This window comes from Liolophura sinensis, chromosome 5 (genome assembly GCF_032854445.1).
Source record: "Liolophura sinensis isolate JHLJ2023 chromosome 5, CUHK_Ljap_v2, whole genome shotgun sequence".
NCBI lineage: Eukaryota > Metazoa > Mollusca > Polyplacophora > Chitonida > Chitonidae > Liolophura > Liolophura sinensis.
The window spans coordinates 12,307,002-12,326,072 of record NC_088299.1 but is presented as its reverse complement, the minus strand read 5'-3'; the positions used below and the strand labels follow the sequence as shown (position 1 = coordinate 12,326,072).

Sequence of the window (19,071 nt, the reverse complement as noted above, 5' to 3'; positions counted from 1 at the left end):
TCATTTTTCCTTAGAAGACACAACCCTGATCCCATCTATGGTACAGGAAGATCTGGATAACCCTGAGGAAATTTGGTCTGCTGACAAACGGCCACCATTACGGGCCCTGAAGCAGGGAGACAACCAGAGCAACACAACAACGGAGACACCCAAAGTCACAAGCCGAGCCTGTAGTGTGATGTAAATACGTCATGCTGTTGGATTTCTCCTAGGATATGTTTAGGAGCATGCGGTTTTGATTTGTTATGTTGAGACCGTGGTCACCCAGTTATTTGCCGTTCTCCTAGTGCCTGTACGCTTACTAGATCCCACACGAGGAGGAAAACATTGTCTAAATAATATAGGAGTAAATACTACGTTTCTCTGAAATTCACAGCCAGCTTTTATTGACATTCACGGTTTATGCTGTGCACATTGTTCTGTTGTATAACATACTATAATTTCTGGTTATTATCAGCTGCACTTCTCAGACTATCATCCAGAGTTGTTCATTTCCATGTAGCCTCCCATGTTCTTTCACCACATCGTCTGCTTATCGCTGCCTCATACAAGTGAAGTGCCTGGATGTCTGCGGTTTCGAATGTGGAGCCCACAAATGGCAGATATATTCAGCAGGTGTACAATGTGTCTAAACATTTATCTCAACACCAGTGACTGACTTATCAGTCTCCACGGAGTTGGTACCAGAGACGACTACTTGTACATACATGTAGGCTGACACTTTGTCAGTCTGTCACAAATCCCCTGTCTAGCTTTTTTTGTACAAACCTTTCATCACAATGAATTGAAGTTTCTTACAAAGCCTCACCATGATGAGTTACGAGTCACTTTCAAGCTTTGTGCTAGTTTGCTCATTACCACAACTTTGGGACTGTTTTGGACTTTGAGAATTTTCCACACTGTTGGAAATTCTGAATTGAATCTTGGTACGTTGCTTCACCAAGACAAGTTGCAGACCAGTTTTAAGTTCTTGCCTGATCCCTCCATTTTCAAAAAAATTATGGCCATTTTAACAATTGCACATATTTATATACCAGTAAAACATTTTGAAATCACTGTAAATGCTGTCAATGGAAGCGAATTTTGTTCCATGGGCTTTTGATTATTATATTCCAAAAATACAAATAAGTTTGGATATACCTGATTGTTGTGTGAAGTGCAGATCATTAGGTGTGGAATATCTAGTACTGGCCTTTTAGTTATTGGGTACAATAAACACTTATGAAGTCCACATGGGAGGAGTTCTGCTTGGCTCAGTTATCTATTAGGCAGCCCTCCCTATTAATATTATTGACTGGCCAATGAGATCATGAGTTCAAATCCAGTTACTGCTGGTTTGGTCATATATAAATATCACAATGTCTGTAGAGTGACTGACCAATGGTGGGTCTGGTTTCCACCTGGTAAGCTTTCTAAACGATTTCAATTCTAATAACTGTTGTACATTGAATTAGCTGTGATATCTTGGTAAAGGTTTGGAACAGTAATGTTACCAATCCTGTATTTACATTGTTTACATGTCTCTGTTTGTATATGTATTTATATTTATGTACACGTATACTTTATATTTTGCCTGTGTACCTGTTAATTTTTGTGTATACAGTGATATACCAGTTTTGTTTTATTTACTACACATTTTATAGATAAACTATTTACAATTTATGTGTACAGACGTGCATCATTTGTGATGTGATATTTATTTACATGATTTTTCTGAAGTTATCCATTCAGGGACATTTTGCTTTTTAAGACATCTGAATTTTCATTTTACACTTATATATTTTCATATAACTTAACATTAAGGCAGTGTTTAATACCTCAAGTGATATCGATCAGGAGTACCATATTTTCATACATATTCATATCAGATTACTTTCAGTATTTGATACTGAAGGATGGAAACTGCTTCTACCCCATATTGTATGTGTTGAACTGTAAAGTTTATAACACCCTGTTCATATATGTAGTCTGGGATACCTTGAGATTTTTGAAGAACAACTTGATGGACTTTAAACTATACCCACCACAACAAGCCATGATATACTTATTCAGCATTCTGGTTTTATTTACAACATTCTGTAATACAGCAACTTATTCAGGTGTTAATGGAAAACCAGGTGTTTCTATGTAAAGGATATATAGTTTAATATTTTATGATACAATTGAAAGCTATTAATTATGAATGAATGTTATCAGTGATAGATCATGTAGTTGCATAGTTATTTAAACTGCTGCATAAACATACACAACTGAGATTTTGTCACAAGCACAGGAAAAAACCAATTTCAGAATTATAACGTTTGGTGGATTTTTCCCCCAAAAACAATACCTCCAGGCGTGCCAGGTTTAGCAGATTTAAATATATCAAGATGCAGGGTACATTGTACATGCAAAGAGAGAAAGTACTCCATGGTCGCTATTGCGTGACCTTGAAATGAAAACCTTTTTATGTTTAATAAATGTGTGTATGATCCGTTTTTGGAAGCTTTTGATATTCTACTGTTTACGTTCATGTATTCATAACACTTATTACTGTTCAATGTCTCCTGAATCAATTTGACCTCATCAGAAAATAAATACGAGTTCAACAGATACATGTACGATGTTAAATAACCTTTTGTTCCCAAAGGATGCTTTCTTCTATGCACACCTTGTGGTCAGCTTAACATTTGTCACCCATAGAGCTGAACTGTGGACAGGACCGGATAGCACAGTTGGTAGAGCGTCCGCTTCAGGACCGGTAGATCCAGGATCAATCCTTGATCGAGTCACACCTAAGACCTTAAAAGAGGAAGTTGTAACTTCCTCGCTTGGCGTTCAGCATGAAGGGGATAGTGCAACGACTGGTTGACCCGAATCAGTATAATGGCTCGGGCGGTGCGGCTTACTTGCCTTCGGTAAGTCTCAGTGAAGCAGCACTAAATAAAAGAGCAGTGGAAATCCGTCCTGCAACAAGGAGGCACATTACACGTACATGCACCATACATATGACTGAAAAATTGTTGAGTACGAGGGTTAAACCCCAAGCACTCACTCACTCACTCTCCCCACCATATGATTGCAGTATTGATGAAGTGCCAATATTTAAGCCATAGTCATTTATTCTAAATACATGTACCTCCAAAAGAATCCATTTACTGACTTGTTACTAAATTGATCTGATGAATTCACCTAAAATTTAGCATTTCGCTTGTGTTTGATTGATTCCTCAACCTTATTCCTGCACGGCCACATTCTTTTTGTGAAGTTCGATTAATTTCTTATCAGAAAAAAATAAAATGTTGGTATCAAAATTTTAATTTCATTTTTTTTTCATTTCATCATTTTAATGCCTTCATGAGTTTCTGAAAGTGCATTTTTACAGGCCAAACTTTAGGTGAAGTAGAGTGTTTAATGTTAGCCAGTCCAGTTTGTGCTTCCATATTTCTGGAAGTGAAATCACATATTTGTTGTCAGTTCCATGAAAGATATTTCAAGACATTCAAGCGTGCGCTGAGCATCGTATCAGGCACTGTCACTATTTTTTGAGAAGAAAACATGAAAAACAAAGGCTACAAAACAGTCAGACTTTCATGTAGACAGAAAAGTGGCTGCACAAACACTTGGGATTTAATCAGAACCCACAGAAGCTTCCCTGCAACTTTATCAAAGATTGGTTGCGGAGTTAAGTTTTCAGACACTATCTGTATATTGTGGCTGGAGTGACAGATGAACTACACATAATACAGAATCTTTCACTCATGATGGCAGCAAGCAGATTTCTGAGTGAAGGAAACCTCCAAGTCACTTGCCCTGGGGCCAGTTTCATTAAGCTCACTTCGCTAAGTAAATGACCACGCATGTTGTAGAGGTATAAAGTGCACCTAACACTAAGTAAGCTTCATGAAACCGACCCATGGTATCACGAGGCTATCTTACACTCAAGTCAAAATTTCAAATCTCTTTAAAACTCTTATTTCTTACGTAACAAGGTCAAAATACTGCTTGACAAGGTAAGTTCTTGTAAAATAAATTTCAGCTAAAATAATGGAAAGGAACATACCAAGTTTAATAACTGAAATTCTGACATATGTCTAAGATCACTTTGTGATCACCGGTCCTGGTGTACAGACCTGCATGACATACTGGAGGGAGACAAATGGTCTTAACAACAGTATATGTAAAGTCAGACTATCGGTGTAACTAGGCTAGTGCAAGATTGCCCCGAACTCATGCACATGCCACTGACAGCCTATTGTCACCACGGGTCTGCAGCAAGAATAGACATAGTCCACAAAATCCTTGTTAAATCTCTCTTTGAGGAGGAGCATAACTGACAAGGAAAACAAAGGTTAATTTACTATACATATCTATACTGTAACTCTTGCGAGTCTTTTTCCAGCAAAATACAGTAGAACATACCCATAATAAAGCTCCTATTCATGTAGATATATATATTTGCCCTTTACTGTTGTCTTGGATACTGGAACAAATCTGAATATTTCATGATGGCGCACAGCTGCACAGAAAATTCACAACAATTCAATTTATTTACTTGACTTGATTTTATTAAATGGGCATCCCCAACAATTTTTCACTTACACTTAACTTATACACATGAATATGAATACATCCACAGTTTATGTATCTATTTACTTATTCCATTGGTGTTTTCGTCGCACTTAAGAATATTTCATTTACATGACGGCAGCCAGCATTATGGTGGGTGGAAACCATGCTAAGCCTGGGAAGAAACCCACGACCATAAAGAGATGGTCTAACTGCAGCTGATCAGGGAATGAGGGAATCACGCTCTCACTGATTCAACTCCAGTGGTCAGTCAGGATGCGTGATGGGTGAATAGAATTGGTATACTGTCAGCATTCCAGTTGTCACCACCTAACAAGATCATAAACCTAATGCACATCCTTCATACGTTATCAGTGTCTGATCGGCTGCAGTTAGACCATTTATGTATCACCTTTAAACGCTTCTGTCATGTAATGGTCAAATCAGACTAATGGCAGACAATATGGTAGAACATGAAGCCACTTCAAACAGTTTGTCCCTGCATTTTCCCTGTGGAAGCTAACCAACCACAACAGGCCAAGGAGTAAAATGAATCCTCCTACTGGTGACTGAATCCTCCACAGTTCTCCCATGATCTTCCTCCACAGTTCTCCCATGATCTTCCTCCACAGTTCACCCATGACCTTCCTCCACAGTTCTCCCATGATCTTCCTCCACAGTTCTCCCATGATCTTCCTCCACAGTTCTCCCATGATCTTCCCCCACAGTTCTCCCATGATCTTCCTCCACAGTTCTCCCATGATCTTCCTCCACAGTTCTCCCAAGACCTTCCTCCACAGTTCTCCCATGACCTTCCTTCACAGTTCTCCCATGATCTTCCTCCACAGTTCTCCCATGATCTTCCTCCACAGTTCTCCCATGATCTTCCCATTCAGTATTTTCTTACAAATGGGTTCCCTCCCACAATGGGTATTAGCGGATCGACCATTTCCTTGATTTCAGCAAAAGCCTTGGAAAATCAAGCAAGCATATAGCAGACTCTACATGACAGTATTCTTTCAAAAGTGAAGCCGTATTAAAGTCGATGGTGAGAAGACCCTAAATGACCATGAATTTCATCAATTACCAACTTGCCCATTTTTCCTGATTGTGAGCGATCTATTGATTTTAGAAAAGTGTTTTGAGGTTTGCTTGGAACATGGGATGATATTCTACTGGAGAAATATATTGTGACATCTATTAGCCTCTACAAATGCACTTGTCCAGATCTATTCTACCACCAGGCAATATATATATATATATCTATTAGAAGAATGGAACCCATGGGTATTGCATGATGTGTGCCAATAGCAATAAAAAAAAAAAGAGGGACCATAAAAAAAAAGCCTTGCCCTCCGCAAACATTATGATTACCTATACGTTGGAAGCCTTTCCACAAATTTGCACTAAATACACTGTAACTGATAGTAATGGAGTAAACCATCAAAATTCAAAAACCCATAATGATTACTTACCTGTACTGTTGTGTGAGCCATCACTTTGATAAGGACACCACTAATTTGTTGACCACGGACATCATAGGAGAGTTTTGTCGCTGACACCATGCAATTACTTCTGTAAGAGCTTCCTGTAGGTACACAAAATCATATTTACTCTTCAATACACAAATGTGCCAAAGACTTTATTTGACTATTTATTCATGCCATACTCAAGAATATTTCACATTACGACGGTGGCCATATGCAGGTTGCTGACAGACCTTCTCAAGTACGACCAATGTCTGGCACACTCCCTTGAAGGACACACTTTAAACAATGCATCATACAAATGTCAATGCTGGACGCCATCGTATAAGTGAAATATTCTTGAGTATGGCATAAAACACCAATCAAATAAATAAATAAAATTGTCAATGGTTCTTTTTGGCTCAGCTAGCTAAACAATGTTAGTCCTAACATTCCAATAGTGCATATCCTCGTCATGCTTGCCCTATGTTGTTTTCAAATCACTGCTGCGTGATTACATGAATGTGACTTTTTGTCTACACTTGAGACGGATACTTTCAACGTGTTACTTAAGCGGTAACAACATCTTGTAAATCGTACTTCAGTTGAATGAATGAATGCCTGAGGTTTAACGTCGTACTTTCAATTTTTCAGTCATATCACGACGAGAAGTCATTAGGTTATAATGATATACTGTGTCTTCTTGCAGCAGTGAGTCCTTGCCACTAAAGTACTGTCGCCACTGAAGTATCATACCGAAGACACCCCATCCAGTCACATTATACCGACACTTGGCCAACCAGTTGTCTTTCCTTGCTCTAACCTCTAAGTGCTGGGTGCCAAAAAAGACATCAACAAATACCATTTTGAAAGTCTTTGGTATGACCCGACCCAGGCGTTCTTCAATTGAAGAATTACAGGAAGCTCCACATAGGAACTAACTTCATGTGTCACTTTGTAAGTGTGTCTGATGTGCTCACCATGCTCCTGAGGCAAACTAAACTTTGTGTACAGTTACAGTGTACATGTAGTCAGTGAATGACTCTGATGTACCATACTCACCACACCCCTGAGGCAAACCAAACTTTGTGTACAGTTACATGTAGTGAGTGAGTGTGTCTGATGTACTCACCAAACTCCTGTGGCAAACCAAACTTTGTGTACAGTTACATGTAGTTAGTGAGTGTGTGATGTACTCACAAAACTCCTGAGGTATGCCAAACTTTGTGTCAGCTACATGTGGTCAGTGAGTGTGTCTGATGTACTCTCCAAACTCCTGTGGCAGACCAAACTTTGTGTCAGCTACATGTGGTCATTGAGTGTGTCTGATGTACTCACCAAACTCCTGTGGCAAACCAAACTTTGTGTACAGTTACATGTAGTTAGTGAGTGTGTGATGTACTCACAAAACTCCTGAGGTATGCCAAACTTTGTGTCAGCTACATGTGGTCAGTGAGTGTGTCTGATGTACTCACCAAACTCCTGTGGCAGACCAAACTTTGTGTCAGCTACATGTGGTCAGTGAGTGTGTCTGATGTACTCACCAAACTCCTGAGGCAGACCAAACTTTGTGTCAGCTACATGTAGTCAGTCAGTCAGTCAGTCAGTCAGTCAGTGTGTCCGATGTACTCACCAAACTCCTGAGGCAGACCAAACTTTGTGTCAGCTACATGTAGTCAGTCAGTCAGTCAGTCAGTCAGTGTGTCCAATGTACTCACCAAACTCCTGAGGCAGACCAAACCTTGTGTACAGCTCAGAACTGATGTCCTTGAGTTTCTCACCTAGCATCACAAATGTGGCCATCACCTGCACAATTAAATTTGTAGAATTAGGCAAAAAGCAAATTTTCCACAAATAATGAAAATGAAAATTCTCATGAGGAAAGTGAGGTGACGTGAAATAAAAGCACTTAGATGTGGCCAAAAATGCCAGTATATTTTATCCCACTTCACGTGTTTCATGACATAAATTCTCAAAAAAAAAAATATAAGAAAATAGTTTTGGGTAGAGTTTTACACGAAGCTTTACACTGCACTAACTTTGTCACATCATTCCAACTTTCACTTTATAAAGTACATGTAGTCTGTCTACCGTAAAGATGTGTAACAGCACAGACCAGTTCAGTACACAGTGACCTTGACCCTGACCTACCTGCCACCTGCCCATGGCAACCTTGAGAGTCATGTTTGGGGTGTCCCTCATATCAGCATGCTCCCTCAGTACCAATTCACTGTCCACCACTACATCCAGTCTGTTCACAAACCTGAAATACAATATTACTATTATACCACGTATCACCAGATCTGCTCAGGTCACACTTCTCATATTCCCACACGGGTGGCGGATGGGCTTAGCCCCCTGACCCCGACCTCCTTTAAAGTGGGAGAGTTAAGTCCCCCTGAAATAAATTTTTTTTTAATAAGCCAAATGACATTGGCTCAGCGGTTTGAAAAAAAGTGTTTACTAAATAAATGACAACATGCAGTTTCCCAGATTTTTAAAAATTTTTTCCCCAGAAATCACCTATATTCCGTCTTCAGAGATATAAATGGCGAGAGCTTCCCGGCCCCTCAACATGCTGAACCTTCATGTGATGGGCTGGGATACTACTTCCACGGCTTCAGAACCATCGACCCACCCCTACTCCTGCCCCGCCTTCACACTCCAGCCCAAATTTTACAACATTCTTCCTCTCCTGGTACACGTACTATCTTCAGAACTATTGCATACTTCTCACACTTTTTATTTAACTGGGGAAACTCGCTTTAACTGACTTAGTACAATGACTCACGCCATTAAGTGTACCAGTTTTACCTGTGGAACTCCCATGATTCATCTCGAGCTACTCTTCCTGCCAGATACCAGTCAAGGAGCGCTAGGTTACCATGGCAACCCATGTTAACCACCTGACAATGAAAAAAGGAGGAGGATATCCCTTTGTAGGCTTACATGGGTTTCTATGTGTAGTTTCTCTGTCATCTCTATGATGGATTAGGTTTTGCATGAGATGATTATGATTGCATACGTTCAAATGTTAATTTGGTATATAAGTCAGTCTATATATTTATTTATTTGATTGGTGTTTTACGCCGTACTCAGGAATATTTAACTTATAAGACGAAGGCCAGCACTATTGTGGGAGGAAACTGGGCAAAGACTGTGAGAAATCCATGAACATCCACAGGCTGCTGCAGATCTTCCCATGTATGGCCGGAGAGGAAGCCAGCATGAGCCAGGCTTAACTCACAGCGATTCCATTGGCGAGAGGCTCCTGGGTCATTGCCCCATGCTGGCATGGTAACCACCTCGGAAACCCCATAGTATATATATATAGTCACACATTCTGCATTATGGTCATATTAAATTACAATCAAATAAAATATATAACAGTAAATTCATAAAAGATTTCTACTCTGGTCTGAGTTTAATTACCTCAGTTTAAGTGTCGAGTTGGCATCAAAGCTGTGTTTACCCGAGTTTTAGTGTTGAGTTGGCATCAAAGCTGTGATTACCTGAGTTTGAGCTGGCATCAAAGCTGTGGTTACCTGAGTTTGAGAATTGAGTTGGCATCAAAGCTGTGGTTACCTGAGTTTGAGTGTTGAACTGGCATCAAAGCTGTGGTTACCCGAGTTTGAGTGTTTAGTTGGCATCAAAGCTGGGATTACCTGAGTTTGAGTGTAGTTGGCATCTTTGAAGCAGACAACTGGATCTTGAAGGACACACATCAGACCACCATCGTGTATTGTCACATTTAATGTTTGACTGGACACCTTGTCACCATCGCAATGATAGACCTGCAACATTTCCACATTTCTTTACTATGTTAATCATTGCACAGCAATTTTGAAGCCAATATCTGATAATCTGACTGATGAGACGCACCCCTGTTACACGTACATGAACAAAATCATACCAGATCCACCAAATAATGGCTAACACTTTTCTGTTATAGTCTATTTCGTTTAGAAAGTCGCCTACATTCAACTATCTGTAAAATCAGTCATACACACTACCAAAATTGCCTTTCGTCAGTATTACATAACAACACAAGCTCTACACACTGATGCGTTGGATGTCCATGTTATTACAAAGAAAATGCAGTTGAAATAGTTTTTCTACTTCATAATGTTTAAAGTCTATAGGCTTAGTTTTGACACAAAGAACCCACTGCCTTGGGTGACGCCATAATAATTCAAAAATAAGTTGCATGCTGGACAATGGGCGTGTAGCTTTAATTTCCTAATATCCATATCTGAAACTATACTGCCATGAGATCATATACTACTGGAGATCAAGTAAAATCCATTTATTAAGGTTTTATTATATTAAAACGTGATGAATTTCAAATATGACAGTGTCAGAAACTGATAAAATCGATAGCAGTTCAAGTAACTGATGTCACATGTTGAACTCTGCCCAATACCCAGCATGTTTTTAAATGACTATGAGGTAACTGGTTCTTGGCATCGAAAGTGAGCTTATGGACTTAAGCATTATCAATTAGAAAAAGTGTTCTAACTTTATTTTCCTTGCAAGAGTATGATCTTCAAGGCAAGTTTGGTAGCTAGTATAAGTGATTTTCCAGATTTTGCAGAAAGCTGAATATAGGAATATAGTACGCTCTAAAAGAAATATACCACAATAAATGTGTACTTTGTTCCTTAACCTTTGGAGACAAAACAACACTGGTTAGATTGGCCAGTTTCCAGGCCTCACAAAAAAGTATCATTTTATCTTTCAACAAAGAATAATGCCTTCGGAATATGTTTGTATAAACACCTTGCCAACACGCCAAAAGGTTGAAGAATTACAATACTTACTTCCTCATATTTGATAAACTGCTGAATGAAACACCCGACATTTGTTATGTTTTCCATAACATAATATTTTAAAATTATTTTTATTGTTACATTTCTTTTATGTCTAGTATTTTAAGGTCCAAATGTAATTCAGCGGTTTCCCCAGTAGTGGGCACTATTACAATGTAACAAGGTAAGGGAGTTAAAAATAGCTCCAGAAATAGTGCCAACCACATCATCAGATACAAAACCTTTTATCACATGGCATTGGATACCATAAAGATATAGGTATATTATAAACGTATATACAGTAGAGTTCAAATCTGCATGAATGTTGCATTAATCTCCATTAAATAGTAACATGAAGCCTATTACACCAACACCGTCGACATGGCTGAGTGATGGAGTTACAGTGTATGATACCTTTGAGGATTCCTGCGATGTGAGTAAAGCGCAGCAGTTTTCTCTGACAGTGATGTTGAGTTCAACGCTATCCCCACCCACCAGCCCTCCGCCATAAGTCAGGGGGTAGATCCATGGGCAACCAGTGGGAGCGCTAGCTGTCTCTGGCAGTAACAACCTTAGCTGCAACAACAACAAGTATAATATATTGTACAGTGAAAGTTGACTGCCATAAATTTTGTTTGAGTGAGTGACACAATACGTCATGATATCTCAATCTGGGAGTGAATATAAAAAATTGTTTGTACCCAAATTCCTCAACCTTATCGCACATCAACTTTCAGAGCAATTTATGCACATTATTTATTTGATCTTGTAGACAAAATTACACTGGTTGGATTGGAAAGTTTCAGGGCTTTACAAAAAGTATGATTTTATCAGTTTACACAGAATAATGCGTTCAGAATATGCTTGAATAAACACCTTGCCAACATGCAAAAAGGTTGAAGAATTACAGTACATGCCTAAAATATTCAACTGTGTGAAATAACACTTTTCTCAGCGATGGAAATCCTGACATTTCACCTTAGGGAATGTATATATAAATAATACATTGTTTTCTTTCCGTTAATCATCACTTTCAACATTATTTCTGCTGTAGATTATATTTATAATGCTGCCTGACTGTAATGTAATGTTTGAAGACACCAGACATGACGTCCATCCAGCCATAGTACACTGACACCTGACGCCGGTACTTCACCTATTTCCTTTACATGTACATACTCAGTGCTAAGACTGTCACTATCTTTATCCTTGTACATGTAGACGTGATCTGATCTAACCTTCTCTTAAAATTGAACAGATTTAGACCACGAAACAAACAATGACAAAAAAAAATAAATAAATAAATATATTTTACACAGCCAGCATGTGTGTTAACTTTAGAACCATTGTCTAAACTTTATCAGAACCACGAGCCAGGTCTTAACATTGTAGGGCCAGGTCTTAACTTTGTAAGAACTATGTGTTAACTTTGTAAGAACCACATGTTAACTTTGCAAGAACTGCATGTAGGTGTTAACTTTGTAAGCACCAATCAAATATGGTTCACATGAATATTTGATTATATACCGGATATCCAGCTTTGATTGTAGTTGGCTGTGACTTCACAAAATTCCTCTCTTCTTCACTGCAGGCCCTTCGTCTTGGGTCCGCCACAATGACAACAACGCCCTTGGCATTTGCTCTGGGAACGCGACAGTTAACTCCCTTGACTGATGGAGGCATTGGGCTGTCCTGGTGACTGGTTGGTTTAGTAAGATCTGGCTGAGGTGTGAACAACTGACTTCTCATGCTACAGCCTTCAATACATCATTATACAAGTTTGATCTTCCCTGTCAAATACCTGTAGGCAGTAAATACATACACATATGTAGACAGCAGATACCTGTAGATATATGTCTGTACATGTAGCCAATACTTGTAGAAAGCAAACCTGTACTAAGCAAATAACAAATATGTGTACCTGCAGACAGTAAATACCTGCAGATATATGTGTAGCAAATACACATACCTGCAGACAGCCAATACCTGAAGATACATGCATGTAGAGGAAATACTCGTACCTGCAGACAGCCAATACCTGCAGACATGAGCAGCAAATACCTGCAGATATGTGTAGCAAAATACATGTACCTGTAGACAGACAATACCTGCAGATTTGTGTAGCACATACCTGTACCTATAGACAGCAAATACCTGCAGATACATGTATATGTACCTAACACTTGTACCTGTAGAGAGTAAATGCTGCAGATAGCAAACACTTGCAGACAAAGGAATACCTTTATACCAGATAGCAAATCTTGTGTATCTTCATATTAACACAGATCATATACATTTGCAGGTATATACATGTATGCTGCTGGTGGATCCTCTCAACCCCTGTTGTCAAATAGGTTACCCCATAAAATGATTTAAACCCCAATAATGTTACGCATTCTGAATTCTGAATCATTAGGCTGCACCCTCAGCCCAATAGATTTGTCAGGTAGCTGGCGAGGTGCAGTAATTTTCTCTGGTCTCTGATTTGTTTCCTTTAACAATAAAAATAAATGCCCTCAGTTACATGTAAGTGAAATAATCTCGGCTTGAATTCAATATTCAACTCCAGACAAATAAGTAAACAGTAGGCCCATTTATTTTAAAGACACAAAGACTTTGTAATCACACCATACTCAAACTCTTCATATTTCATCTTTAACCACTAAAGTAATTCTTCAACCTTTTCACTTGTGTGCAAGGTGTGTGTTTAAGCATATTCTGAAGGTATTATTTTGTGCAGACTGATCCAACAAATGTAGTTTTGTCAGCAAAATCAACTCAAAAATGTTCATAAATCGCACTGAAAGTTGCTCTTTCATACGGGAAAAGGTTGTGGAATTGGGCTGCAAAATGAGGAAAGGCTTACAACAAGCCAATAATCTGATCAGAAATGAATCAAGCTTTATTTAAATACGGTAATGTGTGTGATAATTTATGTTTCTGACCTGTATACATCATATGATATACTCTAGTAAACATGAACTAGAATAACACATATTAGATCGGTAGATCCAGGATCAATCCTGGGTCGAGTCACACCTAAGACCTTAAAACAGCTTGGCGTTCAGCACGAAGGGGATAGTCCAACAACTGGTTGACCTGTATCAGTATAATGGCTTGGGCGGGGTGGCTTACTTGCCTTCCGAAAGCCGTCTCAGTGAAGGAGCACTAGATAAAAGAGCCCTCACTCACTCACTCAAGCCTAGCTGCCGGGGTTCAAGCACAGCTGCCCAGGTTCATGGATAGCTGCCCAGGTTCAAGCATAGCTGCACAGGTTCAAGCACAGCTGCCGGGTTCAAGCACAGCTGCCCAGGTTCAAAAATAGCAGCCCAGGTTCAAGCACAGCTGCACTGGTTCAAGTACAGCTGCCCCGGATCAAGCACAGCTGCCAAGATTCAAGCACAGCTGCACGGGTTCAAGCACAGCTGCCGGGTTCAACCATGTCTGCATTAAACCCAGCAATTACACTAAACAATCCACAGACACCTATAGCCCTTTAAAAATTCTCATAAATTCTGTTCACTTTCCAGCAGGTAGACAGTTTAACAAGATAAAGGCTGACCTGTACATATATGATGACTACCAAATCTGCTACTTGTGTTTCTATCTTGATGTGGATATAACAAGTTCACTGTCCGCACAGGGTAGTGAGCATAGCAGGTATGTCTGAAGATATCCGAAATGGTCCACTCCACTGACTTAACAGCCTGGAGATAAGGCAGCCTACTTAGCATGCAAAAACCACACACCCTCACATGCACTTGTACTTCAACACTCCCCCACTGTAGTATTAAGGTGCATGTAAATCAAAACTACATGTACTGTCAATCTTCAACCTTTCTAACCACTAAAGCACTTTTCTCAGTGGAATTTATGTGAAATACAATTATTTTGAAAATAACGCTACCAATGATTTGAGTCATTTAAGATGCAAGCTTCATGGAAGTGCACACAGTATTTCTCTGCACCTCATAGTTATCTCAGCTTGCCTGACAAGCTGAAGAATCACATGGACATACATACATGAATCAGGAGAGAGACTTTCCTGGCTGGCCATTAGATGAATCATCGAATGGGCATACATTGTATGAATAAGAAGAGAGAACTGCCTGGCAATCTGAGAAGAACATTGTCTGGCAATCTAAAGACGTTCTATTCTGGTGATTCAAATGGATATATGAAAGAGGACACATAACTGGTTCAGTAAAGATAAAATATGTTTATGAAGTTTACTGCATCACTACAGTACCTGTGAAAGTACATGCAGTAGGTTATACCTACATGTTCTTCTGTCTGACAAATAGCAACATATAATCAAAAATAAAATCAAATAAATCAGAGGGGTTCTTATAGACTTCGACCTCCATGATCACCACAGTAAGGACTGTGAAGTTACTGTAAACTCAGAAAAATGTAGCCTACATGAGTTTGATAACATGTGTTTACTTACAGCTAGTAGTAGACTGGTGTTTCACACTGTGCTCAAGAAGATAACAAGTGTTTACTTACAGCTAGTAGTAGACTGGTGTTTCACACTGTGCTCAAGAAGATAACAAGTGTTTACTTACAGCTAGTAGTAGACTGGCGTTTCACACTGTGCTCAAGAAGATAACATGTGTTTACTTACAGCTAGTAGTAGACTGGTGTTTCACACTGTGCTCAAGAAGATAACAAGTGTTTACTTACAGCTAGTAGTAGACTGGTGTTTCACACTGTGCTCAAGAATACTTTTTTTACTTATAGAGCAGTGGGCAGGAAACCGGTAGAGCCCCAGGGTTAAACTTGATTAATATACATGTGTAGTCTTGTAAGCCCAAATCTATGCCTCACTGACCTTTCAATATTGAAGTATGTCAGATCCACATTTACACACATGTACAGTTTATACTCTCCAATTCTCCATACTCTGCTCTTCCCTGTCATGCCTATAATATGCTACTGTTCTTAAATGATTACCAGTACTATACCAATGCTTGAGAGAATTCTTTAACCAGACCAATGTAAACTGATCATCAGATAGAAATTCAGTTATCTCAGGCAAAAAAAAGGAAAGCTCTGTTTAAATTTTTGGTTCTGCTAATTAATAAACATTCCTTTTTAATGCATTCTTACAACATTTTACTGCTATATCTTGATTACACAGATCAACATGAGAAGAAAGAGTCCTTACCAAAACCAAAGGTCAGGTCGAAACATCAGCCTCGTCTAGTTGTGGCAATGATATAAAACAAGTACAAAGAGTGCCCTGTACATACATGTAGAGTACACTGTATATACATACACCCAGTTCTCTATTCTAATATACAATGTACTACAATAGCAGGTTAACATCAAGTACATGTATGTAACATATACAGTAACTGCAGTTTTACATAAATACATGTACAGGCTACTTTAGGAATTACCTGATGATTTTACCCCTGTATGATTTAAGAGTCCGTCTTATATACCGCATGTAGCTAGTTCGCCTCACTCTCTGCAGGCTGTTCTGCTTTACTGACTCCTCAGTCAAGAAGAAAATGTTTGCATGACCAAACGCTAAAAATGTGAGTCCATAAAGTCAGTCAAGTAGAACAGTCGTTAGAAGACAGTAGGATGAAAGTTTAATACTGTGGACAGGCACAAGAAAATCATCAACTACATGCCATATTTTAAAAGTATAACTGACTGAGGCCAATGAGCACAACATTACTTTCATTGCGATGTCTAAGGTACACAATGTAATTGGGAGTAAAAAGAAAGACAATGTATTAAAGGTTTTAAGTCTCCCTGTGTACTGAAAATTACTTTTTAAAGTTCGCCTTATATATTGTAAAGCTGTATACAAAATAGAATTGCTTGCAGTTTCACAGCTTACAAGCAGTCTTCCTGATGTTACATCCCCAAAACCTGGGTATAGTCCAACATTTACATGTACAAGCAATACTTTCATGTTATGGCCTCAGACCCCTATTAATTTTCCCTAAGCAACAATGTTGACGTTTAATGCTCTAGCTCAGTCCCAAACATTCTGTGGCCAATAAGCTTTGGTGCACATCTGGCCCAGCGTGTGAGAAAGCAGCCATAAAAATCTTTACATAGGCTGACCATTAAAATCTGGACCTTTCTATGCCGGTAACTGGGAAAGGTGCTTAGCAACGCAAAGGGGATGTCACTCCCAGCCTCATCACCACCTGTTTCCTTATGTCCTTTCGTGAAGAATTTCAAACTCTCATCATTAAAACTCCTACCTGCCTAAAGTGCGGAAAATTTCCATCATTTTGATACTAAACATGCACCTATACACCAAAAATGGCAAACTGGCAGCGAAAAAAGACTTTACAACCTAAAATACATAGAATTACATTCATCCCTCCCGAGAAATGGAAGTGCTAATAGGGTATTGATTCTTATCATGTCCATGGTCGCTAGGTAGGCTATATCAGTAATAATTCCATGTTATATCCACAACTGCTGGGTATGCAAGCAACAGTTTCATGTTATGTCCACAGACATTGAGCATATACCACTTATTTATTTATTTATTTGATTGGTGTTTTACACCGTACTCAAGAATATTTCACTTATACGACGACGACCAGCATTATGGTGGGAGGAAACCGGGCAGAGCCCTAGGGAAACCCACAACCATCCGCAGGTTGCTGGCAGACCTTCCCACGTACGGCCGGAGAGGGAGCCAGCATGAGCTGGACTTGAACTCATAGTGACCGCACATATACCGCTTAAGGTGGTTCCTTATTCATGAAAGTTGCTCTCAACCGATCTTGTTTGGGATTGCTCGTCAGCAACATTCCAATGAAACTGAAAGGCGCTGTAAGGCTCGAAAAATCGCTTGCCCGACGTCCCAGGACAACCAGACTTATTTTTATTTCTTTGGCTACTAGACTTCGAGAGCATGCTGCCCGTCGCGCTACCAAATTTAAATGTGAATGAAGTGAATACCTAATAAACTTTAACTGTATCCATATAATGACTGGGGAAACAAGTGCAGAGGTTCATCAATTTTACGTTGCTTGCCGATCAATTAATTTTAACTTCATATGTACGTATTGTAAAATGTACGAGTGCCGAATGTTGACGAATCTTCTTGAGTGCCTCGTAAAATATCAATCAAATCAATAAATTTTAACAGTCATTGGAGTCAATGAAAAGACATCTAGAAATGTCTTTCCCTCAATCACGCCATCCATGACATAAAATGTTATTTTGAATGTTGACGGCGTACAGATGAGATATAAACAACAACAACAGCCTCTACACCTCTGTGGGAAAATCTATCACTAAAATGCTCACAGTGACAGTGCTTCTGTACAGTATGGGGCATATTGGGCATACGGCCAGCTCCAAGACATGCAGGTCCTTCGGATTTCACATTCAAACATCACCGCCAAAACAAATTGGCTTCCGTTTCTCGGCCCGATCACGATCGATGATCTCTCGAGACGGTAGGTGAGGAAAACCGCCCGGAAGAGTTAGCTCCCCTTTGTGACAGATGCCGATGCCATGTCGCTTTAGTTTTCATTTTCAAATCGGAATGGTATTTTAAAACAGTCTATCACTCGTTTTGGGAATCAAATGCTTTAGCATACCTTCGGTCTGAAAAGTTAAAAAGAAATAAAGAAAATTCGAACTCTTAAAGTGAAATCTTGATATCCATGTACATGGGTAGCATTTACATGACGCCACGTTTCTGGCGCGGTTGATGTAGTTAAGGTTTCTGCCGACGTCACACTACACTTTGTTTACGTCATAAACGATGACGAAACGATATAGACGTCTATAACTCACACATCTTTTGAGTATTGAGTTAAGCAGTTTTTCTTATCGTGCGAAATACTGATCAAGATGAAGTTCATTGTGAAAAAGAAGCCGGCTGGTGAACTGTCTTTTCAGTAAGTGTGTATACAGTTATACTTTAACATACATTTATGAATCAAGTACAGATCTGCGTACTTTAATTGCGCGCATACATCCATAGTTATATAAAACATATTCCACTGTACAATGAACTGGTGTTTAAAAACAAAGAATGCCTTACAGATCAACATTCCCGCATGCTCTAATACCAATCAAATAAATAAAAAGGCCTAGATGTATACCTTAATTTTTCTAATTTCAGATATTAGTAGTGCTGAAAGAAAAGAATTACATTTCTCCTTCATTTTATTTTTAAATGCAAAGATATATCTTGTTCATAAAATGGACACACGATGTGAAAAAGGAAACTAAATATTCCTGTTACAATTACA

The 19,071-nt window shown here is 39.1% G+C and overlaps 2 protein-coding genes across 2 annotated transcripts in view; one reads left to right on the top strand and one right to left on the bottom strand.

Moving 5' to 3' along the window:
* LOC135465468 (uncharacterized) overlaps positions 1 to 1,323 on the top strand; it is a 53,668-nt gene extending 52,345 nt beyond the window's left edge. Inside the window, 1 exon segment of the mRNA XM_064742709.1 lies at positions 15 to 1,323. Coding sequence (XP_064598779.1) covers positions 15 to 184 — 170 coding nt within the window. The 3' untranslated portion in view covers positions 185 to 1,323.
* A 3,216-nt stretch (positions 1,324 to 4,539) lies between these two features.
* On the bottom strand, positions 4,540 to 18,256 carry LOC135465841 (uncharacterized). The gene is made up of 9 exons (XM_064743201.1): positions 18,116 to 18,256; positions 12,350 to 12,623; positions 11,237 to 11,398; positions 9,680 to 9,808; positions 8,829 to 8,920; positions 8,166 to 8,277; positions 7,733 to 7,820; positions 6,024 to 6,136; positions 4,540 to 5,518 (listed from the first exon to the last, which is right to left on the bottom strand). The coding sequence occupies exons 2-9, from the start codon at positions 12,569 to 12,571 to the stop codon at positions 5,441 to 5,443; spliced, it is 996 nt and encodes a 331-aa protein (XP_064599271.1). The 5' UTR covers positions 12,572 to 12,623; positions 18,116 to 18,256; the 3' UTR covers positions 4,540 to 5,440.
* Between the last annotated feature and the right edge of the window lie 815 nt (positions 18,257 to 19,071).

What these genes read in the sequence shown, in the direction of transcription:
- LOC135465841 (XM_064743201.1), bottom strand. Translation starts at nt 12,571, where the DNA reads ATGAGAAGTCAGTTGTTCACACCTCAGCCAGATCTTACTAAACCAACC. An exon ending in CCAACTACACTCAAACTCAG is followed by an intron (nt 8,921 to 9,679) that starts GTAATCCCAGCT and finishes TTTCATTGTCAG; the next exon opens with GTGGTTAACATGGGTTGCCA. An exon ending in GAATCATGGGAGTTCCACAG is followed by an intron (nt 8,278 to 8,828) that starts GTAAAACTGGTA and finishes ATTGTATTTCAG; the next exon opens with GTTTGTGAACAGACTGGATG.